Source organism: Peromyscus californicus, unplaced genomic scaffold (assembly GCF_007827085.1).
Source record: "Peromyscus californicus insignis strain IS unplaced genomic scaffold, ASM782708v3 Scaffold_2__1_contigs__length_46816999, whole genome shotgun sequence".
In the NCBI taxonomy this organism is placed as follows: Eukaryota; Metazoa; Chordata; class Mammalia; order Rodentia; family Cricetidae; genus Peromyscus; species Peromyscus californicus.
Genome location: NW_026294540.1, coordinates 27,791,590 through 27,818,324, shown reverse-complemented (window position 1 = coordinate 27,818,324; position 26,735 = coordinate 27,791,590). Strand labels below are relative to the sequence as shown.

Here is a 26,735-nt window from a genome sequence, read left to right as displayed (position 1 = left end):
TGACACACACCCCATGTTCAGGAAATATTTTCAAAATTAATAACAGTAGGGAAAAATCCTGAAGCTCTGTGGGTCATTTCTCTGCTTCCCTGGACCCCATCCAGTAACCCCAGTCTCCCTCTACTCCATAGCTCTGCAGTGTCCTGCCCACAGCCGCTACACAAACTGCCTTCCCCCATGTCCACCTTCCTGTACCGATCTGGATGGCCGCTGTGAGGGCACCAGCCCCCAAGGCCCCTCCACCTGCAAGGAGGGCTGCCTCTGCCAACCTGGCTACGTGGTAAATGATGGCAAGTGTGTGCTCCAGATTCACTGTGGCTGCAAAGATGCCCAGGGAGCTCTTGTTCCGGTGAGTGGGTGTGGCAATGGGATTGGGAATGCTAGCTCAGTGGGTCAGTTGCTTTCTTGTGCAAGTGTGAGGACCTGAGTTTGAATCTCCACAACTCACTATAGATGGGCACAGTTACCTGTGTCTGCAATTCCATTACTCTACCGAAAAATGGTGGGCAGAGACAGGAGCATCCCCAGAAACCAACAGCTGAAATTGTCCTCTGACCTGTGATCATGTGGACCAGCACTCACACACATGAATACACACACACACACAGTACAATCTTTAAAAAGATTTATTTTTATTTGATTGTGCAAGTGACTGCATGTATTCATATAGATCACTTGGGAACCTGGTGCCCACAGAGGTCAAAAGAAGGCATTGGATCCCCCCGGAATTAGAGTTACAGGAGTTGTAAGGTGCCATGTGGGTTCTGGGAATTGAATCCTGGTCCTCTACAAGGCAGCAAGTGCTCTTAACAGCTAAGCCATCTCTGGAGCCGTATAAAACATTTTTTTTAAGTTGGATTGTGGGCTGTTTTCCTTCAATCTATTTCCTTCTGGAATGCTCCTGTCTGTATGTCTGGTCCTTGAGTTTGAAGGTTTGTCAGGTTCTGGCACAGGCTAGGCAAGTGCTCTACCATTAACCCACACCTCCATTCCATTAGTGGAAGATTCTACCACTGAGCCACACCCACAAACCCCTCACTAGAGATTCTAGGCAGGTGCTCTACCACTGAGCCACACCCCAGCCCCTCACTGGGGGATTCTAGACAGGTGCTCTACCACTGAGCCACACCCCCAGCCCCTCACTGAGGGATTCTAGGCAGGAGCTCTACTACTGAGTCACACCCCAGCCCCTCACTGGGGGATTCTAGGCAGGTGCTCTACCACTGAGCCACACCTCAGCCCCTCACTGGGGGATTCTAGGCAGGGGCTCCACCACTGAGCCACACCCCCAGCCCCTCACTGGGGGATTCTAGGCAGGTGAGTTGTATGACTGAGCTATTCTTAGAGGTCCTGACTAAGGATTTAGGACCATGATCTACCAATGAGCTGATAATCCCCCTTCCCCACATACAATTCTCTTTTCAAATCCATTCCACCTATGGTTGCTTGATTCAATAGATGAAGAACTTATAGAGAGATAGAGAGGGCAAACTGAAGCTGTTCAGATAGGAGATGAGGCTGTATCCCTGGAACAGCCTCCCTAGCCTCACTCCCTTTCCCTTCCCTGGCTTCTCCAGGCAGGCGAGACCTGGGTCTCCAGTGGCTGCACCCAGAGCTGTACCTGCGTGGGAGGGGCTATCCAATGTCGAAGCTTCAACTGCCCCCCAGGGACTCAGTGTCAGGATGGCCGGGATGGCCACGTTAACTGCACCAAAATACGTAAGAGGGGAATAGGGGAAAGCAGGGAGGGTGTGTTCATGGCTGCCGGGATCAGAGGCAGGGCAAGGAGCATAGTCTCCTGGCTTTGGAGGTTGAACATAAGAAATACCACAATACAGAGGAATTTAGGAGGCCCGCTGTGGACTGCATCTCTTTTCAGTACTAGTCTCTCAGTTGTTAAGTTCCCACACTAACTTGGGAGATACATGCGTTTGTTCCTCCTTAGGACTGGCACCCAGCCCAGGCTCAGTAAATGGTTGCTGAATGAATAGCAAAAGGAAAAATAAAAGCAAAAAAAGTGGAAAATACAAGTTGTGTTGGTCATTCATCCTAGCTTGGTTTCTGCAGCCTCTGGGTCTTTGGGCCCCTCTATCCCTCTGTTAACATTACTCTCTCTTCATCATAGCTCTGCAGTGCCCCGCCCACAGCCGCTACACCAACTGCCTACCTTCTTGTATACCTTCCTGCTCGGACCCAGAAGGCCTCTGTGGGGGCACCAGTCCAAGAGTCCCCTCCACCTGTAAGGAGGGTTGTATCTGTCGAGCTGGCTTTGTGCTACATAATGACAAGTGTGTGCTCAGAATTCTGTGTGGTTGCAAAGACGCCCAGGGTGCTCTTATCCCGGTGAGTACATGCCAGATGTAAGACTGGTGGGCCTGGGCAGATGGCTTAGTGAGTAAGGCCCTGGGTCAGCACAAGTAGGCGACATGATTGGAATCTCCACGTTCCAGTGAACTGTTTGCAGGAGGCCTTTCTTGTCATCCCAGGGTTTCTATGTGAGATAGGAGGCAGAGATAGGAGAAGCCACAAAATTTAGGCGCTTGGTAGTCTGTGCTGTCTGGATATCTGCATATGGGGTGAAAGGTAAGCACCAACGCCCAAGATTTGGTCTCTGACTTCCACACATATGTGTGCCATGATTAAATACAGAACACACACACTCAAGATTAGCTTTAAAAAAAAAAGTAGGGGCTGGAGAGTGGCTCAGTGGTTAAGAGCACTGGCTGCTCTTCCAGAGGTTCCATTCTCAGCACCCACATGGCAGCTCACAACTGTCTGTAACTCCAGTTCCAGGGGACCCAACACCGTCGCAAAACACCAATGCACATAAAAAAAAGTAATTTTTAAAAAGGTGGTGTGCCTGGAACATGGCTCCATAGGTAAAGGCACTTGCCTAAGGGCCAAGCCAATGTCTGGAATCCATGTGGGAGAAGGAGAGAGCTGACTCCAGCAATCTGTCTTCTGACCGCCACACATGTGCCATGGCATGTGCACATGTGTGGACACACAAAGATGAATGTCATTAAAGATTGTCTTCAAAGTGGGATTGACAGCCATTTCTCCGTCCTTTGCTTTTGTCCATCTGGGGTTCTTCTGTCTGTATGGCTAGCCCTGCAGCATGAAGCTCGGTCGGGCCTAGCACATGCTTTCCAAGTGCTCTGTCTTTTAGCCAGATGTCACCCTTACATGTTCATCACTTGGGGATTCAAGACAAGTACTAGGCAGCCTTGCTCTATAACTGATCTATGCTCCTAGACCCCTACAGAAAAATTTTCAGCCACAGTTCTAACCCTGAGCCACACCCCAGCCCCTCACTGGGGGATTCTAGGTAGGCACTCTACCATTGAGCCACATACCTATCCCTCACCTGGAGATTCTAGAGAGAGACACTCCCACTGAGATATACCAAAACTCCCATTTGTAATAGTTTTTCCAGTGTTGACCACCTGTGATTGGTTGGTGCTATAGAGTGAAACCTGTGAACAGGGAAGACAAATGTGAGTCCTTCAGACATGGCATAAAACTGTCTTCCTAGAACTGCCATCTCTGTCTCCTTCTCTTCTCTCTCCATGATCTCCGCAGGCAGAGAAGACCTGGCTCTCCAAAGGCTGTACCCAGAACTGTACCTGTGTGGCAGGAAACATTCATTGCCGGAATATCCAGTGTCCCTTGGGGACTCACTGCAAGGACGATAGTGATGGCAGTAGTCACTGTGTCAAAGTTGGTAAGGAAGCCATGGGAAAATGGAGAGACTGCGTCCGTGGCCGGATAGATGAGAGACAGAACGAGGAGGAGCTTAGTCTCCTGGGCCCGAGAGGTCAGGATACTAGGTACCACGTGGGGAGAGTTCTGGGGACCCATAGCAGGGTCTCTTCCCCGCGCTTGGCTCTCAGTGGTTTGCCTCCCACACTGACTTGGGAGACTCACTCTCCTTACTTTCTTCTCTCAGGACTTGGCACAGTTCAGGCTCACTAAGGGATGGCTGTGTGGATAGACAGAGGGAAAAGTCACAAGCTCTTCTTGTCATTCAGCCCAGCCTAATTTCTTTAGCCCCTACTTCCTTTGGCTCTCTCAAGCCCTATGTACTAATGCCATATCCTTCTAACCCCGTAGCTCTGAAATGCCCAACCCACAGCTACTACACCAACTGCCTTCCTTCCTGTATCCCATCCTGCTCCAACCTGAATGAGCACTGTGAGGTCCCCAGTGTCTCAGGCCCCTCCACCTGCAAAGAAGGCTGCCTCTGTCAGTCTGGCTTTGTGCTCAATAAGGACAAGTGTGTACTCAGAATTCAGTGTGGCTGCAAAGACTCTCAGGGTGCCCCCATTCCGGTGAGTGGGCATAGAATTTGGAATTGGGGCCCCTTCCTTCTTCCCTCTGTTCAGTGAGCCTGGGATGTACATGACTCTATCATTGACCCTGGAGTTTTCCAGGGCCTGGAACAGGCTAGGAACATGCTCTATCACTGAGCCACACCCCAGCCCCTCACTGGGGGATTCTAGGCAGGTGCTCTATCACTGAGCCACACCCCCAGCCCCTCACTGGGGGTTCTAGACAGGTGCTCTACCACTGAGCCACACCCCAGCCCCTCACTGGGGGTTCTAGACAGATAATCTAAGGCAGAGACCTGCTCCCACCTCCCTCCTTGTGGAGTCTACACAGGCCCTCTACTGCCTAATAGCTCCAGATACAGTTTTCCTGTGTTTCCCACCTGTACTTAGTTGACTTAATAGATGTGGAGCCTTCAGTAAAGATGGCCAAGTAAGCCCTTCAGACAGCAGGCTGAGCCTGTCTCTTACACTTGGACCCTTTGTCCTTACTGCCTGTGTCCTCCTTGTGGTTTCTGTAGGCAGGCAAGACCTGGATTGCCACAGGCTGTTCCCAGAAATGTACCTGCGAGGGAGGACTTGTTCAGTGCCATGAGTTCGAGTGCCCCTCAGGGACTCAGTGCCAGGACATCGAGGATGGCAGCAGTGACTGTGCCGAAATCAGTAAGAGAGCGATGAGGGAGGTGGAGGACTCAGAGGCAGGCAAGAGGACGCTTAGTCCCCAGGCCTGGGAGTTGAGGGATTGGAGGTAGTCACATGGTGGGAAGGGATTCTGGTGACCTGGACTAGGTTAGTCATCTTCCTAGATGACTCTACAATGTGTCAAGGTGACAGTTAAAACCGACCATCAGAATTAGTGTCCCATGTTACCTTGGGAGAGCTACCTTTTCTTACACACAACCCATGTCAGTAAATGTTTGCCGAGCGGTCCTTCCCAGTGCTAGTCTCTTAACAGTTAGTTTCCCACACTGAGGTGAGAAAAACCATTCTTTCTTTCTTTCTTTCTTTCCTGGGGGCTTGGCACAGTCTGTGCTCGTAAAGGTTTGCTGAATGAGTAACGAAAGGAGAAAACCCCTGAGTTCTGTTGGTCATTCTGCCCTGCCTCATTTCTCTTGTTCCTAATTCCTGGCCCCCTCCCTCCGCTGTCCTCTCCACTAACCTTATTCTCTCTCCACTCCATAGCTCTGCAGTGCCCAGCGCACAGTCGCTACATCAACTGCCTTCCCTCCTGTCTGCCTTCCTGCCTGGACCCTGAGGGCTTCTGCAAGGGTGCCAGCCCCAAAGCCTTCACCTGCAAGGAGGGCTGCATCTGCCAGTCTGGCTATGTGCTGAGTAATGACAAGTGTATTCCCAAAATTCAGTGTGACTGCAAAGATGTCCACGGTGACCTCATCTTGGTGAGTGGGAATCTAAAGTGGGATTTGTGGGGGAGTTTGAAAATGACTGAGTTAACGGTTTGCTCTGAAAATGTGAGGATCTGAGTTCTTTTTGTTGTTGTTTGGTTTTGCGAGACAGGGTTTCTCTGTGTAGCCCTGGCTGTCCTGGAACTCACTCTGTAGCCCAGGCTGGCCTCGAACTCACAGAGATCTGCCTGCCTCTGCCTCCCGAGTGCTGGGATTAAAAATGTGTGCCACCATGACCAGCTGAGGGTCTGAGTTCTAATCTTCACTATCCATGTAAACTGAATGGAACAGCCTGTGTCTATAATCCTAGGGCTGCTATTGGGTGACGGGAGGGCCACAGCAGAATCCTTTCAAATTTGGGGGCCAGATAGTCCTCTGTATCTAGAGGTAAACAACAACAGCTGTGCAGGGGTCATGTCTCATCACAAAGTCTAAGGTCATAACCAACACCTGCGGTTGTCTTCCCACATCCGTGTGTGTACACCTGTACTCTCTTATGCACACATTCACACAAACACTAAAAGGTTACCTACCCTCTCCAGAAAAAAAGAGAGAGAGAGAGAGATTGTGGATAGCCTTTTCCTTTTGTCTGTTTCCCTCTAACTTGGATGCATCTGTCTGTATGGCTGGCCCTGGATTGTGAAGATCAGTCAAGGCCTGGAACATGCTAGTCAAATGTTTTCCTCTGAGCATCTAGGCTGGCCCTTCATTGAGGGATTCTAGGCAGGTGCTCTACCGCTGCGCCACTCCCCAGCCCCTCACTGGGGGACTCTAAGCAGGGGCTCTACCACTGAGCCACACCCCAGCCCCTCACTGGGGGATTCTAGGCAGGTGCTCTACCACTGAGCCATACCCCAGCCCCTCACTGGGGGATTCCAGGCAATTGTGCTGCCTCTGATCCAGGCTCCTTCATCCGTAACTCAGGATTGTAGGCAGACTTTCTATGTAGAATCCCATCCCAAGCCCCTCACTGGGGATTGTAGCCAAATATCTAAGGCAGAGCCCCACCTCTCCACTCTTCCTAGTAGATTCTACACAGGCCATGTACCCCTGAACTCTCCCCCTAAGTCCAGATGCAGTTGTTCTCACTGTAGTTGGCTGACTCAGTAGATGTGGAACCTGGAGACTGAGCTTGGCTCCTTAGAGTCATTCTCTCCTCACTCCCTTCTCTTCTCTGGCTTCTGCAGGCAGGCAAGACGTGGATCTCCAGTGGCTGCACCCAGAGCTGTACCTGCGTCAATGGGGCCGTCGAGTGCCACACCTTCACCTGCCCCTCGGACACCCACTGCCAGCACAGTGATGATGGCAGCAGTAACTGTGCCTCCAACAGTAAGGGGGCCACTGGGGAAGGTGGTGAGGGAGTGCTCCTGACTGGAGGAACCGGAGGCAGGGCGAGAGGAACCTAGTCTCCTGGGCCTTAGAGATCAGAGGTAGGAGGTACCACAAGGGGAGGGTTCTGGGGACCCACAGCAGGGTCTCTGCTCCGTGTTGGTTTCCCACATTGACTTGGGAGGCCCACTCTTCTTCTCTCAGGAATTAGCACACAGTCCATGCTCAGTACCAGTTTGCTGAACAAATAATAAAAGGAGGGAAAAATCCACAAACAAGCTCTGTTGGTCTGGTTCCTGAAGCCTCTGCTTCCATCAGCACCTCAGGCCTTCTCCACTAACACCACTCCACCTCCATTCTACAGCCCCTCCATGCCCGGCCCACAGCCACTTCACCGACTGCCTGCCCTCCTGTCTGCCTTCCTGCTTGGATCCTGATGGGCACTGTGAGGGCACCAGCCCCAAAGTCCCTGCCGTCTGCAAGTCAGGCTGCCTCTGTCAACCTGGCTATGTGCTGAATAACGACAAGTGTATCCCCAGAATTGCGTGTGGCTGCAAAGATCCCCAGGGCACTCTCATTCCAGTGAGTGGGCATGGAAAATGGGATTAGTGAGGGCTAAGGAGATGGTTCAGTGGGTGAAGACTTCAGTTCAAGTCCCTTAATCCAGTTAAACTGGGCACAGTAGTCTGTCTGTAATCCCAGAGCTCCTGCTGAAATATGGGAGAGGCAAACAGGACAATCCTCAGACTAGACGTTCTGGTATTCATAGTGGTGAACATCATCAAAGCCAAGGTGGGGAGAAAGAGTCCGTCTCAGTGCAAGGTGGAAGGCAAGGACCAACACCTGAGGATGCACTCTAACCTTCAGGAGTATGTGCTCACCCTCACACATACTTCAACACAAACGTGCGTGCGTGCGCGCGTACCTTTTTTAAAAAGTGGAGTCGGGAGCCGTTTCCTCCTTTTCCCTGTCTTCTGTGTGATGCTCCTGTATAGATGGCTTGCCCTGGAGTTGAAGGTTGGTCAGCTCTTGGCACGTGCTAGACCCGTGCTCTACAGCTGAGCCACACCCCTATTCCCTTGCTTGGGGATTCTGGACAATTGCTCTGTCACTAGGCCATATCCTCTGCTGCTCATTGGGGATTGTAGTCAAGCTAGGATAGATCCACAGCCAGAGCTGCAATTCTTTTCAAGGTATTTTCCACCCACAGTAGATTGGCTCAATAGATGTGGAGCCTGCATACAGGGAGAGCAAATGGAAGTCCCTCAGACAGCCAGTAAGCCCGTCGCTGTCATCCTCACTCCCATCCTCTTCTTGTGGCTTCTACAGGAAAGCAAGACGTGGATCTCCAGTGGGTGTACCCAGAGCTGTAACTGCAGGGGAGGGACTGTTCAGTGTCAGGACTTCAAATGCCCAGCAGGGACCCATTGCCAGCACAGTGTAGACGGCAGCAGTCACTGTGCCAGCGACGGTAAGGAAGCCTTGGAGGAAGGATGGGGGTATGTGCTCATGGATGGAAGAATCAGAGGAAGGGCAAGAAGGAAATTAGTTCTGGGGGTGGGGAGGGGTGTGACGGCAGGGAGGACACACAGTCCACACCCAGTCAGTATCTGCTGGATGAATAACAAAGGGCAGAGGAAGGCCTGGAGTTTCTTAGTTGTGCTGCCCACCCTGTTGAATGTGGCCTCTGCTTCCTTGGGCCCCTCTGGTTCTCTGCATTAATGCCACTCTTTTTCCACCACAAAGCTCTGAAATGCCCGGCCCACAGCCTCTACACCGCCTGCCTTCCGTCCTGTCTACCTTCCTGCTCGGACCCAGAGGGCCTCTGCGATGGCTCCAGCACCAAGGTCCCCTCCTCCTGCAGGGAGGGCTGTGTCTGCCGATCTGGCTATGTGCTGCATGAAGACAAGTGTGTGCTTAGAATTCACTGTGCCTGCAAAGTCTCCCATGGTAGCCTCATCCAGGTGAGCAGGCGTGGAGATTGCAATGAGGGACTGGGAGTTAGCTCAGAGAGCTGCTCCATGAATGTGAGAACCTTGCTTGAATTCCTACCACCCATGGAAGCTGAGCATGGAAGCTGACTGTGACCCCAGTTTTCTACTATGATATAGGAAGGAGGTGAAGCCAGGGAAATCCCAAGAAATGTGGGTGCTGACTATGGTAGTGTACACAAGCAGTGACTAACAGCACTAAGACAGGCAGAGATGGAATGAATCTTGTTTTAGTGCAAAGTGGAAGGCCAGGACCAAACCTAGTATCTACCCTCAACATGGATGTATGCCCACACTTTCATACACACACTCACACCTAGATTTTTAAAATTAGGATTAGGACTACTTTCTCCTTTTCTCTGTCTCTCTGGATGCTCTTATTCATGGGTAGCCTAGGGGTTTGAAGGTTGGTAGGGTCTTGGCATGTGCCAGGGAAATGCTCTGCCACTGAGCCACATGCCCTAGTGTTCAGTGGAGGATTCTAGTTTTCTGCTGAACCACACCTTTAACACTCACTGGGGGATTCTAAATAAGTACTGTACCTACCACTGGGCAATACCCGCCAACACCTCACTGGGGATTCTGGGCCAGTACTCTAGCTACTACTGGGTCACACCACCAGCTCCTCACTGAGGAATCCTAGGAAATTGCTCTACTGCTGAGCCATGCTCCCACCCCCTCACTGAGCATTCTAGTCAGACTCAATTATGCCCACAGTCCCACAATTTAAAACATGTTTTGTCATCTGTAGTTGCTTGGCTCAGTAGATAGGGAACCTGTAGATACAGAGGGCGAATGTAAGACTCTCGGACAGAAAGCTAAGCTTGTCTTCTAGAACAAGCTTATGTTCTCTCTTTCTTTCCCTTCCTGTGGCTTCTGTAGACCGGCCAGACATGGATCTCCACTCACTGTACTCAGATTTGTGCATGCAAGGGAGGACTCTTTCAGTGCCAAAAGTTCCAGTGCCCCTCGGGGACCCAGTGCGAAAAATATGAAGATGGCAGCAGTAACTGTGTCTCCAACAGTAAGGGAGCCCATGGGAAGGGAAGGACAGAATCAGCTCATGGCTGGAGGAATCCAAGACATGGCACGAGCCCTATTCTCCTTCCACCCCATAGCTCTGAAGTGCCCAGACAATAGCCTCTACACCACCTGCCTTCCCCCCTGTCTACCTTCCTGCTCCAACCCGAATGGGCACTGTGAGGGCATTAGCACCAAAGTCGCCCCCACCTGCAAGGAAGGCTGTGTCTGTCGACCTGGCTACCTGCTCAATAAGGACACATGTGTGCATAGAGACCAATGTGGCTGCAAGGATGTCAAGGGTGACCTCATCCCGGTGAGTTGGTTTGGAGAATGGGATTGGGGATGAGTACCCTCTGCCATTCTCAGACTTGGATGCTTCTGTTTATATGGCTGGCCCTGGAGTGTGAAGGCTAGCAGGCTGTAGATTGGGGTTTTTTTTTTTTTCATTTTTCAAAGACGTGGACTCATACAACTCAGGCTGGTCTCAAACACACTGCATAGCTGAAGATGACCTTGAATTCCTGGTCTTCCTGCTTTGACTTCCTAAGTGCTGGAATGGCAGGCTGCTCCACCATGCCTGGGTGATATGGTGCTTGGGGTGGACCCCAGGGTTGTGCCTCATAGGCAAGCTCTCTACCAGTTGAGCCACATTCCCAGCCCTCATTGGGAATGTGTCAGGGAATACCCACAGCTGAAACACCAAGGTAGAGGTCAACAGAACAGGAAGAACCCTGCTGATCCACTTCTCATCTGCAGATGGGTCTAGTAGCCCCTCCTAAGCAGTGCATTTAAGACACCAAGAACGAGCTGAGGGTTGTATGTGGTCCACACCTCGAGTCCTACCGCTTGGGAGGTGGGAGCAGGAAGATCAGAAGTTGAAGGCTATCCTCAGCTACAGAGTGACTTTGAGACTGGCCTGAGCTACTTAAAACCGTATCTTAACTAAACAGAGCAAAAGGCCAAGAACAATGTCTTGAGCAGGAGGAATACATGGTACCAAGGTTCATGGCACTGTCACTGTCTTCTAGAGAAGGCTAATTGCATCAGTTCTTGGGCATCCACGGGAATTATGTTCTTGGTTCCAGGACACCCAGAAGATACCCAAATACACAGGTGTTCAAGCCCTTATATAAAATGATGTAGTAGGCTTGGAAGTGTATCACAGTGGGGAGAGGACTTGGCACATACAGAGCCCTGGGTTCCATCCCCAGCACCACATAAACCAAGACTGGTGGTGCACACCTGTCTTCTAGCACCAGAAAGATAGAAGACTCAGAAGTTCAAAGTCCTCTTTGGCTACATAGGGAATTGGAGGCCAGCCTGGTCTATATGAGACTCCATTTCAAGAAATAGAAAGAATGTGAAGGCCATCTGGCTGTGACATGGGTCTCCACCGTGACCCCCATGGTTGGTTTGGATAATGTGTCTGGCTAGGCAGGTTTCTCCTTCCCCTCACCACTCCACATGTGTCCTCCCCAGCTGCCCCTTGGGTTGAGAAGGACTGTTTTTGGTGTTTGTTTTGTTTTTTTCAAGGGTATATAGTAGCTGGGCTTCCCTGCTAGAACCTCCAAGCAAGGTCTCTAAATAAACAAACAGAACTGGGCAGATAGCTCAGTCAGTAAGTGTTTGCCTTGTGCATGAGGATGCCAGTTTGATTCCTAGAACCGCTGTAGAAAAAGCCAGGTGTGGGCCAGGAGGTGGCTCAGCAGGGAAACGCACCTCTCACAAAGCCCAGTGACCTGACTTTGATCCCAGAAACCCACACAGTGGGAAGGAGAGAATGGACTCCTGAAAGAAGTGTCCTCTGCCCCCGACCCACGCTATGGCATCCAGTGCCCAAAATAAATGTGTTTTTTCAAAAGTCAGACATAGTATATTTACTTGTGACCCCAGCACTGAAGAAGTGGGGCAGGCAGATCCCTGAGGCTCACTGGCCAACCGGCCTAGCCTACTTGGTGAGCTCAGGACTGAACAAGAGACCCTGCTTTACAGGACAAGGTGGACAGTTCCTGAGGAATAAGCTTGTCCTTTGACACTTCTCTACAAGCACATGTATATATGTGTACACACACACACACACACACACACACACACACACACACACACAAATTTAACACAGTACTTGTATATCTTCCTATGTACTTTAAATAACTCTACATGAATTCTAATGATAAGACTACATAAAGTTATACAAATAGTTCTGCTGTGTTATTTAGGGGACAATGACGTAAAATGCAGACAGATTTTCTTTCTAGAACTTAGGGCTTCATTCATGCTAGGCACCAACTCTACCACTGAGCCACACCCCAGCCCCTCACTGGGGGATTCTAGGCAGGTGCTCTACCACTGAGCCACACCCCAGCCCATCACTGGGGGATTCTAGGCAGGTGCTCTACCACTGAGCCACACCCCAGCCCATCACTGGGGGATTCTAGGCAGGTGCTCTACCACTGAGCCACACCCCAGCCCCTCACTGGAGGATTCTAGGCAGGAGCTCTACCACTGAGCCACACCCCAGCCCCTCACTGGGGGACTCTAGGCAGGTACTCTATCACACCCCAGCCCCTCACTGGGGATTCTAGGCAGGGGCTCTACCACTGAACCATACCCCAGCCCCTCACTGGGGGATTCTAGGCAGGGGCTCTACCACTGAGCCACACCCCAGCCCCTCACTGGGGGATTCTAGGCAGGAGCTCTACCACTGAGCCACACCCCAGCCCCTCACTGGGGGATTCTGTGCACACACTCTACCACTAAGTGATACCCCTAATCATAGATGCAATTTTTTGATAGTTGAACCATGTGGTAGTCTTATTATTTTATTTTTATTTATTCTTTTCTCACACAATACCTCCCACCTGCATCCTCCCTTCCGTCCCCTCCTTCCAGTACCCCCCACCTCCCCTTTTCCCCAGATCCACTACTCCTCCTTTTCCTTTCAGAAAAGAGCAGCCCTCTCAGGGATATCAACTAAACACAGCATAACAAGCTACAATAAGACCAGGCACAAACCTTCATATAAAGGCTGGAGGCAATTTTTTCAAATATTTTCATCCATAGTTGGTTGACTTAATAGATTTGGGACCTGCAATTACGAGGGCAAACGTAAACCGTTCCCACAGGAAGCTGAGCCTTACTCTCACCACCTGGGTCCCCACTTCTTCTGCAGGCAGGCAAGGCCTGGATCTCTAGTGGCTGCACCCAGAGCTGTGCCTGCGTGAGTGGGGACATTCAGTGCCGGGACTTCAGCTGCCCGTCGGGGACCCACTGCCAGCACAATGAAGATGGCAGTAGTAGCTGTGCAGCCAACAGTAGGGAGCCGTGGGGGAAAGGGGAGTGGAGAGGGTGCCCTGGTGGCTGAAGGAATCAGAGGCAGGGCCCCTGGCCTACGAGAGGGGAGGGGTTCTGGGAGACCAGTGACTGGACTGAGGTCCTTTTCAGTATTCACACTTCTTGACAGAATTGGAAAAGTGTACCATCTTTGGGGACCCCTATTACCACACTTTTGATGGCTTGAGCTACCGCTTCCTGGGTCGGATGAACTACTACCTCATCAAGACAGTGGACAAGCTCCCAGAGGGGGTGGAGCACCTGGTCATAGAGGGGCGCAACAAAGTGACCTCCACAGAGAGTCCAACTTTGCACGAAGTGACCACCATCGTCTATGGCTATAAAATCCAGCTCCAAGAAGGGCTGCTAGTTTTGGTGAGTAAGGGGCAGGACCAGACCTGAAGGAACCACCTGGAGGTGGCAAAGCCAGAACGCCCCATTGTCGGGAAGTTTCCAGGGGTGCAGACTGCTCTTAAAAGTCCAAGTTGGTGTCACTTCATGGAGAAAGGTTGGCACAGGGCAGTGGGGCTGAACAAAGGCTGAGGGGGTGAAGGGGAGCGAGGGGTGGCGATGCGCACGTGAACATGGAGCTGAAGCAGCCACAGTTCTGGTTTAAAAAACAGCTTTCTTTTTATACTTCTTTAATTTTTAATGTTTGTTTATTTAAATATTCATTTATTATTTACTTATATACTTGCGTATGTGTTAGATAAGTATATCTCACATATGTATGAGTACCCACAGAGGTCAGAAGGTGTCATGTACCCTGGAGCTAGAGTTATAAGTAGTTGTGAGCAGTCCAGCAAGAATTCCGGAAACCAAATGCAGGTCCTCTGGAGGAGCAACTACCACTGTCAACCAATGGGCCATCTCTCTCTCACTTACTTATTTACTGTCTATGCACATGCATGGGCATGCATTGCCATGGTGCATGTGTGGAGGTCAGAAGACAACTTAGAGGAGTCTCCGTTCCCCGTGTGGGTCCTCGAAATGGAACTCAGGTCCTCCAGATTAGTGGCAAGTGCCTCTGCCCACTGAGCCATCTGTCTGAGTTCTGCAAGGAAGGAACTGGGGTATAAAGGGAGGTCTCTGACAGCGGGGGTAGTGAAGACTCTGGAAGAATATCATGGTGAGGTGGGGGGAGTTGGGCAAATCCAGGCACAGACAGCAGCAACAGAGTGTGGCCCACTTAGCATGCTATGCAGCTGCAGTCTTCCGTTTCAAGGTCAACAATCAAAAGGTGTCGGTCCCCTACAATCCAAACAACCACCTGCAGATCATCTTGCGGGCACAGCGGCTGTTTCTCATCACTGACTTTGAAATGGTGGTGGACTTCGACGGAGAGCACAATGCAGGTAACAGACAGGGACACAGACAGCAGAAGATCCGTCTCTGAGCCAGGGGTGCTAGCTCACATGTGTAATCCCAACCCTCAGGAACAGAGTCAGGAGGATCTTCAATGAGTTTAGGACTAACTTGGTCTACATAGTGAATTCCAGGCTATCCAGGGCTTATAGCAGATACTGTCCCAATCAAGCCAGGTGGTGGTGGCACACGCCTTTAATCCCAGTAGTCGGGAGGCAGAGGAAGGTGGATCTCCGTGCGTTCCAGGACAGCCAGTGTTGTTACACAGAGAAACCTTGTCTCGAAAAACCAAAAAAAAAAAAAAAAGGAAAAGAAAGAAACTCAATCAAACCCAAACCAAAAAACTGTAGTCTTAGCAGTTGGAAGGTGGATGTAAGAGGGTCAGGAGTTTGAAGCTAGCCTCACCTACATGGCCGGTTTGAGTCAGCTTCTCAAAAATGAAAACAGAACAATAAAACCAATAAGCACAGAAAACAGGAACCCCATTTCCAGGATCGAAGATGGAGAGGCGTGGCCCAAACAGGCAGGTCGTGGGAAGAGGAGTTATACCTGGGAGCAGAGCCCCAGCCTGAGGAGGAGACTCGGAGTGTGGTGGGAGGCTTGAGCTTGCGGCTCACTACAGGGCACGTGCTTTGTCCTCTAGTGATCTCCTTGCCTACCATGTACCATGGGCTGGTTCGGGGCCTGTGTGGAAACTATGACAAGGACCGAGACAACGACTTCATGTTGCCCAATGGAATGCTCACCTCAAACCTCAATGCCTTTGGCGACAGTTGGGAGGTGAAGGTGGATACCCTCTTCCGATTGCCAAGGTGAGGGCTGGGAATTAGGAAGATGGCTAAGAGTCTCTTTCATTGGAGGGGTAGAGGATTGAACCTACAACCTCATGCATGTAATCTGAGCCACACCCCCAGCCCCTTACTGAGAATTAAAGTCAAGTACTCTTATCACTGAGCCACACCCCAGCCCCTCACTGGGGGATTCTAGGCAGGTCTGTCCTCCTGGATAGCTCCTACCCAGCAAGTCTCTTTTCCAAGGCCTTCACCTTCTTTCACTCGGTCTCTCACTGACCAGTGTGAACAGCTAGCTGCTCAGTGGAAATCCCCATGGTGCCCTTGCTTCGCCTTTGTACAGACTTGATTTTTCTCCTCAAGTTCACCTCCCTCCTGAGCCTCACGCAGCCCCTTACCATCCCTACTTCAGGGCCCTGCCAGAAGAAGTCGGAGGAGAGGAAGAGCCTGACCTTCTGCTCTCCGAGTGCAGCCCAGAGCAGACAGCGCTCATCAGCAGCACCCAGGCCTGCAGAGTGCTGGTGGACCCCCAGGGCCCCTTTGCTGCCTGTCACCAGATTATAGCCCCAGAGCCCTTCGAGCAGTGAGTCACAGGCCCAGTCCTTACAAGAATGTTCCACATTCCTGCTGTGGTCTTCCTCTCTGACCCCTCCAGCTCTGGGGGCTTGGTTCTTCTCCCTTGTGACTTGGTTTCCTGCCGACTCCCCCATTCTACATCCTGTCTTTCTGCAACCAATGCCTTATCCCCAAGCTATCCCTCCAGCCTGCCGACTTTCTGTGTGGGGTTCCGGGCCTCTCTTATCCCCAAGCTATCCCTCCAGCCTGCCGACATTCTGTGTGGGGTTCCGGGCCCCTCTTATCCCCAAGCTATCCCTCCAGCCTGCCGACATTCTGTGTGGGGTTCTGGGCCCTTTTTCACTAGTTTATTTTTAATCTATTTTCTACTGTATTTATTTAGGTCTCGTGTAGCCCAGGCTAATATATACCTAAGGATGACCTTGAATTTCTGATCCTTCTGCCTCCACCTCCCAAGTGCTGGGATTATAGGCATGGACCACAATCCCTTGCTTCTGTGGTACAGGGGATGGAACTCAGGGTTTCATGAATACTAAGCAAGCACTCTACCAAGTAGGCTGCATCCTTAGCTTTTGTTTATTCATGTGTTTGGGGGCATTTGTAAGGGAGATGGTATGTATATGTTTGTTCAATGTACATACCATGTATAGGTCAGAGGTCAACTTCAAGTGTCCTTCAGGAGCCATCCACCTTGGTTTTTATTTTTTTTCCTTTCTTTCCTTTTGCGTGAGCATGGATGTGGGTATGTGCTGCTGTGGCACCGGAGTTGAAAATCAGCGGTCCTGCTCTCCCGCTCCCGCTCCCGCTCCCGCTCTCCGCTCCCGCTCTCTTCTTCCTTTGAGGCAGGGTCTCACAACAAACCTGCAGCTCACTAGTTTTTGGCTAGACTGTGAGAGCGAGCGAGCGCCCCATTGATCCTTCTGTCTTACTCCCCCCACAGAGCTGGGGTTCCAGGCATGGGTGGGGATTCTAACTCAGCTCCTCACACCTGAACAGCAGGTGCTTTTTCCTAGCGCCATCTCCCCAGCTTCTGCCTTGTTTCCTGAGACAAGGTTTCTAACTTGAACCGAAGACTTACTGATTAGGCTAAGCTGGCTAAACCTCAGGGACCCTCCTGTCTCCCCTTCACCAGCCCTGGGATTACAAACCCATCATCACACCCTGCTTGTTTTTAACATGGACACCAGGGATCAAACAGGTCCTTGTTCTTGCAAGGCAAGCACCTTGTCAGCCCCTCACCCTGGGCCCTCTTCCAGCAAGGCTGGACCTCTTTGCCCCTCCTCCCTAGCAGCACACCTACCCCGCCCTTCCCTCCTACCCCAGGCACTGTATGTCTGACATGTGCGCTGGATGGAAAACCAAAGAAGAAGAGGAACTTCGCTGCCGGGTCCTCAGTGGATATGCCATCATTTGCCAGGAGGCCGGTGCCAACATGACTGGCTGGCGGGACCAGACACACTGTGGTGAGGCTCTGCTCCTGCCCAGCGGCTGGTTCTGACTCCTCAGGCATTCTGCCCTCTGCTCAGCTCTGCTGCTGCCACCCCCTCACCGTGGCCTTTCAGCCTTGATTCTTCTAAGTTCAAGGCAGCAAGGGATTCCAGACTGACCCCTCTCCCGCCCACTCCTCCACAGTCCAAACCCATTCCCCCTCCCCTCTGCCTGTATTTTTTGTTGTTGTGTTTTCTCTTTCTTTTTTTTTTTTTTTTTTTTTTTGTATGTGTATATCTCTGTGTCCATGTGTGTTTGGGTGCATGCATGCATATGTGTGGAGACCAGAGACCAGAAGTCATTTGCCTTGTTCTTTTGTTTGTTTGGGGGGGGCAGTTACATTTATTTATTGTGTGTGTGGGGTGCACATGTTCCACAGCCCACATGTGAAGGTCAGAAGACTCCTTTCAGGAGTTGGTTCTCTCCGTCCACCATGTGGGAGGGATGCAGTCCAGATCATCTTTACCCACTAAAACCATCTCACCAGCCCCACCTCGCTCTTTTGAGACAGGGTCTCTCTTTCTCCTCGGGACCCAAAGCCTGGTAATTAGGTTAGGCTGGCTGCCTAGCAAGCCCCAAGTGTCCTCAGGTCCCCACCTCCTCAGGACTGGGATAACAAGTGCATGCCACCACACCTGGTCCTCATGCCAGAGCAGAAGCACTTTACCTGCCCCAGCTGTCCCTCAGCCAGCACTCCAGGCTTATGTTTTGGGGTGGTTTTTTTTGTTTGTTTGTTTGGTTGGTTGGTTTTTTAGTTTGTTTGTTTGTTTTTGTTTTTGTTTTTTTGAGACAGGGTATCTCTGTGTAGCTTTAGACCCTGTCCTGGTAGACCAGGCTGGACTTGAACTCATAGAGATTCGCCTGGCTCTACCTCCCAAGTGCTGGGGTTAAAGGCGTGCGCCACCACCGCCCAGCATTTTTTTTAAGATTTTACTTATTTTTATTCTTTTTAAAGATTTATTTATTTATTATGTATACAGTGTTCTGTCTGCATGTATGCCTATAGGCCAGTAGAGGGCGCCAGATCTCATTACAGATGGTTGTGAGCCGCCCTGTAGTTGCTGGGAATTGAACTCAGGACCTCTGGAAGAGCAGTCAGTGTTCCTAACCTCTGAGCCATCTCTTCAGCCCAGATTTTACTTATTTTTAGTTGATGTATATGTATGAGTGCTTTGCCAGCATGCGTTCTGTGCATCATGTGCATCCTGGTGCTCACAGAGGCTAGAAGAGGCTGTCAGATCCCCCGGATCGGGAGTTACAGATGGTTGTACACAGTCATGTGGGCACTAGGAACAGAACCAGGGTCCTCTGCAAGTGCCCCTAACTGCTGAGCCATTTCTCCTGTTTTTTTGGCTTTTGAGACAAAATCTTACTCTGTAGCCCACGGTGGCCTCAAACTCATGGTGATCCTTCTGCCTCAGCTCTCGAGTGCTAGAATTACAAGTTTGTGCTACTATACCCACCCTAGCACTGTTCATTTGTTTTCATCAAACGTCTCGTGTGCCAGACAAAAGTCTTCAGGCAGAACTGGCCTGCTTGCCCTGGCTTCCCTGTCTACAGGGAGCTCTGTGCTCTATTGAATGACCTTATACGCTGCTTTCTGTTTCTCCCCAAGGCCAGCCAGCTCCTAACTATGCTTTTATCCCCTCAGCCATGACATGCCCTGCCAATACTGTGTACCAGCACTGTATGACACCCTGCCCAGCATCCTGTGCCAAATTTGTGACCCCCAAGGTCTGTGAAGGCCCCTGTGTGGAGGGCTGTGCCAGTATCCCAGGCTACATCTACAGTGATACCCAGAGCCTCCCAGTGACACACTGCGGCTGCACTGCCAGTGGCATCTATTACAAGGTCTGGGTGGCGTGGAAGCTGGGAATCTGGGTTAGAGAATGAGATCTAGAATGAGTCTAGAACGTCTCCTATCTTCGCTTCCTCCTTTCCAGCTGGGTGACAGCTTTGTAACTGACAACTGCTCCCAGCATTGCACCTGTGCAAGCCAGGGGACCCTGCTGTGTGAGCCCTATGGCTGCAGAGCTGGAGAGTCCTGCACTGTGGCCAACTTTACTCGAGGCTGCTTCCGGGGTGAGCAGGGATCCCCTTCCTCCCTGTCCTCTGCCTGAGTAGGACTCCTGCTTGGTCTCAGGAAGTCTGCACCCTCCTTGCAGGAGGGTTGAAGGAAAAGGACCATCTCTTTCCAAGAGTTTACTACACCTGTGCAGAGCTCTGCCCCAGGATAGACTTTAATCCTTACCTAACACCCCACTTTATGAGCAATGAAAATAGGGTTCCAGCCAAGCATGGGAAGACAGAGATAGGTGGGTCTCTGTGAGTGTGAGGCCAGCCTGGTCTACATACTAAGTTCCAGGCCAGCCAGGACTACATAGTGAGACCAGCACTCTCTGTCTCTCTCTCTCTGTCTCTCTGTCTCTGTCTCTCTCTCTCTCTGTCTCTCTCTGTGTGTCTCTCTGTCTCTCTGTGTCTGTCTCTCTCTCTGTCTGTGTCTCTGTCTCTCTGTCTCTCTCCCTCTCTCTCTCTTTCTCTCTCTCTCAAGGGAGGGGGTTCCAGGACTGGAAAGACAGCTCAGTTTGTAAAGCACTTCCTGCACAAATGTAGGGACCTGAGTTGGATCTCTGAAACCCATGTTTAAAAAGCCAAGCACAGTTAGAGAGATGGCTTAGTGGTTAAGTGTACTAACTGTTTCTGCAGAGGATCCAGGTTCAGTTCCCAGTACCCACATGACAGCTCCCAACTGCCTGTAACTCCAGTTCTGGCCTCTGAGGGCACCAGACACGCATGTGGTACACATACATGCAGCAGGGACTCATACATACACATAAAATGGATCTCTAGGGCTGTCGGGCTTTCAGCCTAGACTAAGCACTGAGCTCCGGCCTTATAAGAGACCCTGTCTCTAAAAAGAACGAAGTAGATGGCACCTGAGGAAAGACCCTTGAAGTTGACCTCTGGACCTTCAGGTACGCATGCACACACATACAAACACACACACACAAAGAAAGCAAATGGGGTTCTGGGAGGCTAAACACATTCCCTAAACCCAGGGTAGCAGGCTTGAAACTTCGATTGCTGAGTGGACCCAGGTCAGGCTCAGGTGACTGCTGCTTTCTTCCCTGGGGCCTGTCCCACAGCCAGGCATCCCCTGCACTGTGAATGTCCTCTGGGAACCCACTCGCAGCCTCCTGCCCTTGCAGATAGCCCGTGTCTACAGAACCCCTGTCACAACGATGGCCGGTGTCAGGAGCAGGGGGCCACCTTCATCTGCCACTGTGACCCTGGTTATGGAGGAGTATTGTGCACGGAACCTCGGGATATCCCATCCAGAAAAAAGCTAGGTAACAGCCACATCTCAGGCCTGTCCTACTGGCCATTGCTGTAGAATTACTGTTTTTAATTTTCATACACATTAGAATATCTATTATATATTACTGTTTTTAATTTTCATACACATTAGAATATCTATTACATATTACTCTGTTTTTAATTTTCATATACATTATATTATCTATTATATATCACAGATATGTGATAAGGGTGACATTGATAGTTACACTATACAATATTATTAATCTATTACAAGATATTATATATAGTATAAATAATATAGGGAATATTGTGCATTATGTACTATAGATGATATATAAAATACACAGTTATATATCACATATATAGTTTATGGTTCTATATAAATATTTTGGCTGCTCTGTATAATATATTAATAATATGTGTTAAATGTATAATATATAAATTATGTTATATATTTTAGATAGCATCAGTTATATACTATCCATTAAATAATATAATTTGTATAATACTATAGTGTATCTATTTGAGGGGTTAGATTGATTTGTTGTGCTGGGGCGAATGTGTGGGTGTCAGGGGACAACTCAAGGGAGTCATCTATCTCCTTTTGCTGTGTGAAACCCTGGAGTCCGACTCAGGTCTCCAGGCCTGGTGCCAGGCACCTTAACCTGCCCAGATGTCTTGCCAGTTCATGTGCACGATATTCAGGCATGGTGGCACAGGCCTGCAATCCTAGCATGTTGGAAGTAAAGACAAGAAGATAAGGAGTTCAAGGTCATCCTCAGCTATATAGTGAGTTTGAGGCCAGCCTGGTTATATGAAACCCCATCTCAGTTAAAAAACAAACAAACAAACAAAAAAAACCTAAAATATGTATTACATAACAACATAATATATTACTGTCTGATCCCCAGGAATCAGCCAGACAGTAGTCCTGAACCTGTCTTTTGCTCATCTCCTAGTGGACTACGCTGGGATCTTCTCTCTAAATTCCAGCACTTGTTTGTGTGTGTGTGTGTGTGTGTGTGTGTGTGTGTGTGTGTGTGTGTGTGGTGTGTGCAGGAGCAGATGCCTATTCATGTGTTTATACATATATGTGGAAGCCAAAGGACACCCCCTGGTGGTATTCTTCAAGCACAATCCCCCTTTTTTTTTTGAGGCAGGGTCTCTCACTGCCCTGAAACCAGCCACAAGGAGTAGGAGGATGGCTAGTGAGCCCCAGATCTGCCTTTCTCATCTTCCCCAGCACTGGGATTGCAAGTGCACACCCAGATTTTCACGTGGGTTCTGGGAATCAAACTCAGGTCCTTGTTCTTTCAAGACAAGCACACTACCAGCTGAGTCATCTCCCCAGTCCCGCCCCTTCTTGTTCATTTGCTTGTTTTTATTGTTTTCAGTAAGGTGTCGTGTAGCCCCGACTGGCCTTGAACTCATTATTTTGCTGAAAATGACCTTGAACCTTTTCTAACCCTCCCCCTTCCACCTCGCATGTACTAGGATTATTAGCATGCACCTTCACACCTGGCTGATTTCCACCCTCACCCCTGTTTGTGTCACTCTGTGCTGTTCCTGCTCAGTACCTCCACCACCTTCTGTTTTTCCCTACTCCAAACTGGAATTCTGTTGTACCTCTGGGCCATCCTTTTTCCAAGTCTGCGCTTGGGAGGCGTGACTTATTTAACATGTACATATCAGAATTTCCAAGAGGTTCAGGTTTGGTGGGCATAGACATCTGCTTCCCTAACAAACTTCTAGGTTGGAAGTGTTTGGGGACTGAGAAATAGTGACAGAGGACTGGAGTCTGTAGCTCAGGTGCTTACCTGGCACACACGAAGTCCTGGGTTCAGTCCCCACCATGGCATAAACTGGCCATGATGGTGCATGTCTGTAGTCACAGCACTTCAAGATGAGGCAGGGGAATTGAGAGTCTCAGGCCTGCCTGGATTACACAGACTGTGTTAGAGAAAAAAAAGGGGGGGTGGTAATGAGGCAGGAGAATCACCTTAAGTTCAAGGCTGGTCTGCCTGGGCTACATAGTGAGTTCCAGGACAGCTAGGCTAAAGTGAGACCCTATCTCAAAAGATGAAGAGGGCAGGTAGGGAGAGAGATCCAGATGACACCTGGCATGAACAGCCCTATAGAGTCTTATGGGAGTTGTGAATACAAATAGTAAGGGTGAGGGCATTAAAATCTTCAAGTCCCTGAACCTTCTGGAGGGAAAACTAGACACCAAGAGATTTAGGAGGATGAGATGCCTTAAGCTGACAGCTCAGGGCCAAAAGGAAGTGTTAGCTCCCATATCCCTCAGTCTCCCACCCTTTCACCTCTCCCTGGGGTGTGAGTATACACAAGCACAGTATGCATGTGCAGGCCAGGACAACCTTGGGTGTGGTGTTCAGATGTCTTCTACCTCTTATTTAAGACAGGCTCTTGGGCCTGGTGAGATGGCTCAGTGGGTAAGCGTGGCTGCTTCAATTTGCCTCCTGAATTTGATCCCTGGGACTCACATGGTAGGAGAGAACTAACTCCTACAGGTTAGCCTCTGACCTCCACAAGTGTGTGCGCACTCTACACACACACACACACACACACACACACACACACACACACACACACACACGTCTCACTGGCCTGAAACTTTACAGGTGTCCAGGGATCCGCTTATCTTCACCTTCTAGGGTCAAGGTTAGGGTTAGAGGCATCTGGCTATTGCTGGGATAACAGGCATGCGCCACCACATCTGACTTTTTACAGGGGTTCTGGGGATCTGGGCTTGTAAGGCAGGCACTGAGCCCACTCCCAGCGCCATTTCTGTTTCCTTTCTGCACTCAGAATCCTCCAGCTTAGCGGCCACCCTGCCAGGAGTGTTTGTGGTGGTGTTAGTCCCTGTCTTACTGCCCGGAATGTGTGTTTACATGAAGGCGAGAACTGCCATGGCGAGGAGTGGGTGAGTCCTGGTGCAGGGAGTGAAGGGGCCATCGGTGGGTGGGGCCTAATGCACACAGAAACCGTGCTCCTCATCGTTCCCCACTCCCTCTAGGGAGAAACTGTTGAGACGAGGGAGACATAGGCCGGAGGACACAGGTGAGAACCAGCCTGGGGGCGCGCAACTCCTGGCCAAGAGGTCAGTCCTTCTCCAGCATGGGTTTCCTTGCTCTTCCCTCAGATGTTCCAGAGCCTGCCTTCAAAACCACCGAGTTCTGACTTATCCTCAAACAAACAGATAAAAATATTTATTTTTTTAAATACTTTTTTTTACATTTGATATTGTGTGTTGTGTGTTATGTATGTGCAAATGTGGGTGGGTGTGCGCACACCTGCCAGTTGCATGTCTTGAGGTCAGGAGAAATTTGTGGAAGTCATCTCTCTCCTTTTGCTTTGTGGGACATGGGGATGGAACTCAGGTCATCAGGGCTTCACAGCAGACACCTTCTCCGCTGGGCTACCTTGCTAGTCCTGCACTCACTGCTTTTAGATAGGGATTTCCCTTGATTGTGGTGGAGGCAGTTAGTCAGGAGACAGACACGTGTGGATGGATCCCTGAAGGCTGGGTACTGTGCAGGGGGAGGGAATGTCCACGTGGAGAGAACCTTAGGTCTCAGGAAGGAGAATGTCACTCACTGAAAGCCAGTCAGCAGGCCCATTCAGTCCTGGTAAGTTCCAGCAATGGAAGACAGAAGGGGCAGGGAGGAAACTTCCAGAAGGAAGAATGAACTCTATAGCCCCAGACCCCTCCAAGACAGGAGAAAAGACTTCCTGTGTGCATCCTTTATTTTTTTTTTTCTAGGACAAGTTATTACGTGACCAAGGATGACTTTGAACTCCTGATCCTCCTGCGTCTACCTGTTGAGATTACAGGCATGTCACCACACCTAGTTTATGCTGTAGCTGGAGCTGGGATTTTGTAAATGCTAGGCAAGCACTCTCCTGTCTGAGCCATTTCTCCAGTGCTAATCATGTATTTTCTTTACCCCAGAAACCCCCATTTTAAAAAACGTGTGTGTGTGTGTGTGTGTGTGTGCGCGCGCGCGCGTGCGCACACACACACATGTGTGTACAGGTGCTGCTGTGACACTGTTATTGTGAAGACATGAATAGACATCTGTTCACCCCAGATAGGGAACCAACGGTGGACCAAAGTAGCGACACCACTGAAGCCCAGCTTGGTGAACTGATGAGTTTATTGGGATTACTTCCAGGAGTGTGGGAGAGTTCACTTCCAGCAGCAGAAATGATTCAAAGGGAGCGGTGATGGCTCGTGAAAACTGGAGACCTGGTGCTCCCGGCACAACTTGGAGGCAGCTAGACAGACTAGAGGGTATCTCTTCTCCACTTGTCTGGGAGTGATCTTAGCAGTCCTTACCGCTGATACAGGCTTAGGAAGCAGAGGCCTAGTGCATTTGGTGGACGTCCTGAATTGTTTACTTCCATAGCCTCCAGGAGCTCCCCTTTAGAACAGAGTCAACTTTGTTTTGTTGACTTTATGCGTGTGTATGTAAGAATGTCTGCCCTGTGTGCAGATGCCTATAAAAGCCAGAAGAGCACATTGAGCTCCTTGGAACTGGAGTCACAGGCAGCTGTAAGCCAGCCGATGTAGGTGCTGAAACCAAACTCAGGTCCTCTGGGAGGGCAGCCAGTGCCCTTAAGCATGGAGCCATCTCTCCAGCCCAACATCCTGAGCCCTAACAAGGTCCCCTCCAAACTAGGGTGTACCAACTAGGAGGAAGCTCTTGTACAGCCGTGCACACTCCCCTGTGTGCACTGGGGATGCAGTGGGCAGAGGACACCCTCAGGCCCCTTCCACCTTTTGTTTGAGACAGGCTCTCTCATTAGACTTTGACAAGTAGCTAGGCTAGCAGCCAGCTTCCATGTATCCACCTCTCTCTCCCTCCCATATCTCCCCCACTGTTTTATAGTGTACACCACTACATCCGGCCACGAGACTGAAACTCAGGTCGTCAGTGTGCAACAAGTGTGCAACAAGCACTTTACCAACTGAGCCTTCGCTCCAGCACACGCACACGCGCGCACACACACACACACACACACACACACACACACACACAGGTCAGAAGACAGCTAGAGGGAGTCAGTTCTCTCTTTACCGTCAGGTTTGGCAGCAAGCATCTTTCCTGGCTGAGCCACACCCCAAGTTATTTTTAAGGTGGTTTTGAACTTGCTACATAACCCTGGCTGGCCTTGCACTCACTGAGCTCAGTCTTCCTGCTGCAGCCTCCCGAGTCTGGGGACTCCACGGGTCTGAGCGCCCAAGCTCAGCAGGACTCCTGGTTCCTCCACTAGGGGGAAGCAAGGCTGTTCTGGGTTTTGTTTCTAATTGGCCTTCTCCCAGAGGGTGTCTGCCCCTCTTCATTCCTCCTTTTCTCCAAAGAGCCCGGCACTTGGTTACTATGGAAACTGTGAGTGGAGTTACAGGCTTTGGGAGCCATTCTGAGAACCCAGGTAGAAATGACCACCTAGCCCAGCAGAGGAGGCCGAGGTGTATATTTTGCACCCTGGGAGTCTATGTCTCCTTCTAGGTTACTCCTTGCTTGGGTGAAATCTAGGCTCTAATGAAGAGAAGACAACCAGGTGATGGATTAGACTGTAGGACCTCAAGAAACAGGGGGACTTAACCTGAGAGCATTGAGGCAGGTTGGCAGATGCCTTGGGGAGATATTAATCTGTCTTGTGTGACAACCAGACCTTTGGAGACCTTTCCTGAGCCAGCAAAAGCCAATATTAAAGTATCGAAAGGCTCGGAGAGGAGGAGGGCCCTGCATGGCTGTGCCAATC

General features: G+C 50.4%; 1 protein-coding gene across 1 annotated transcript in view; it reads left to right on the top strand.

Annotated features, from left to right (window-relative positions):
• Zan (zonadhesin) overlaps positions 1 to 24,207 on the top strand; it is a 104,651-nt gene extending 80,444 nt beyond the window's left edge. The window contains 23 exon segments of the mRNA XM_052754990.1: positions 132 to 349; positions 1,578 to 1,719; positions 2,126 to 2,343; positions 3,583 to 3,724; positions 4,114 to 4,331; positions 4,850 to 4,991; positions 7,425 to 7,642; positions 8,390 to 8,531; positions 8,807 to 9,024; positions 9,934 to 10,075; positions 10,170 to 10,387; positions 13,244 to 13,385; positions 13,535 to 13,779; positions 14,630 to 14,759; positions 15,413 to 15,581; positions 15,973 to 16,143; positions 17,460 to 17,599; positions 19,276 to 19,475; positions 19,568 to 19,706; positions 20,834 to 20,974; positions 23,775 to 23,889; positions 23,983 to 24,026; positions 24,109 to 24,207. Of these exon segments, the coding sequence (XP_052610950.1) occupies positions 132 to 349; positions 1,578 to 1,719; positions 2,126 to 2,343; positions 3,583 to 3,724; positions 4,114 to 4,331; positions 4,850 to 4,991; positions 7,425 to 7,642; positions 8,390 to 8,531; positions 8,807 to 9,024; positions 9,934 to 10,075; positions 10,170 to 10,387; positions 13,244 to 13,385; positions 13,535 to 13,779; positions 14,630 to 14,759; positions 15,413 to 15,581; positions 15,973 to 16,143; positions 17,460 to 17,599; positions 19,276 to 19,475; positions 19,568 to 19,706; positions 20,834 to 20,974; positions 23,775 to 23,889; positions 23,983 to 24,026; positions 24,109 to 24,146 (3,692 nt within the window). The 3' untranslated portion in view covers positions 24,147 to 24,207.
• Positions 24,208 to 26,735: the final 2,528 nt, after the last annotated feature.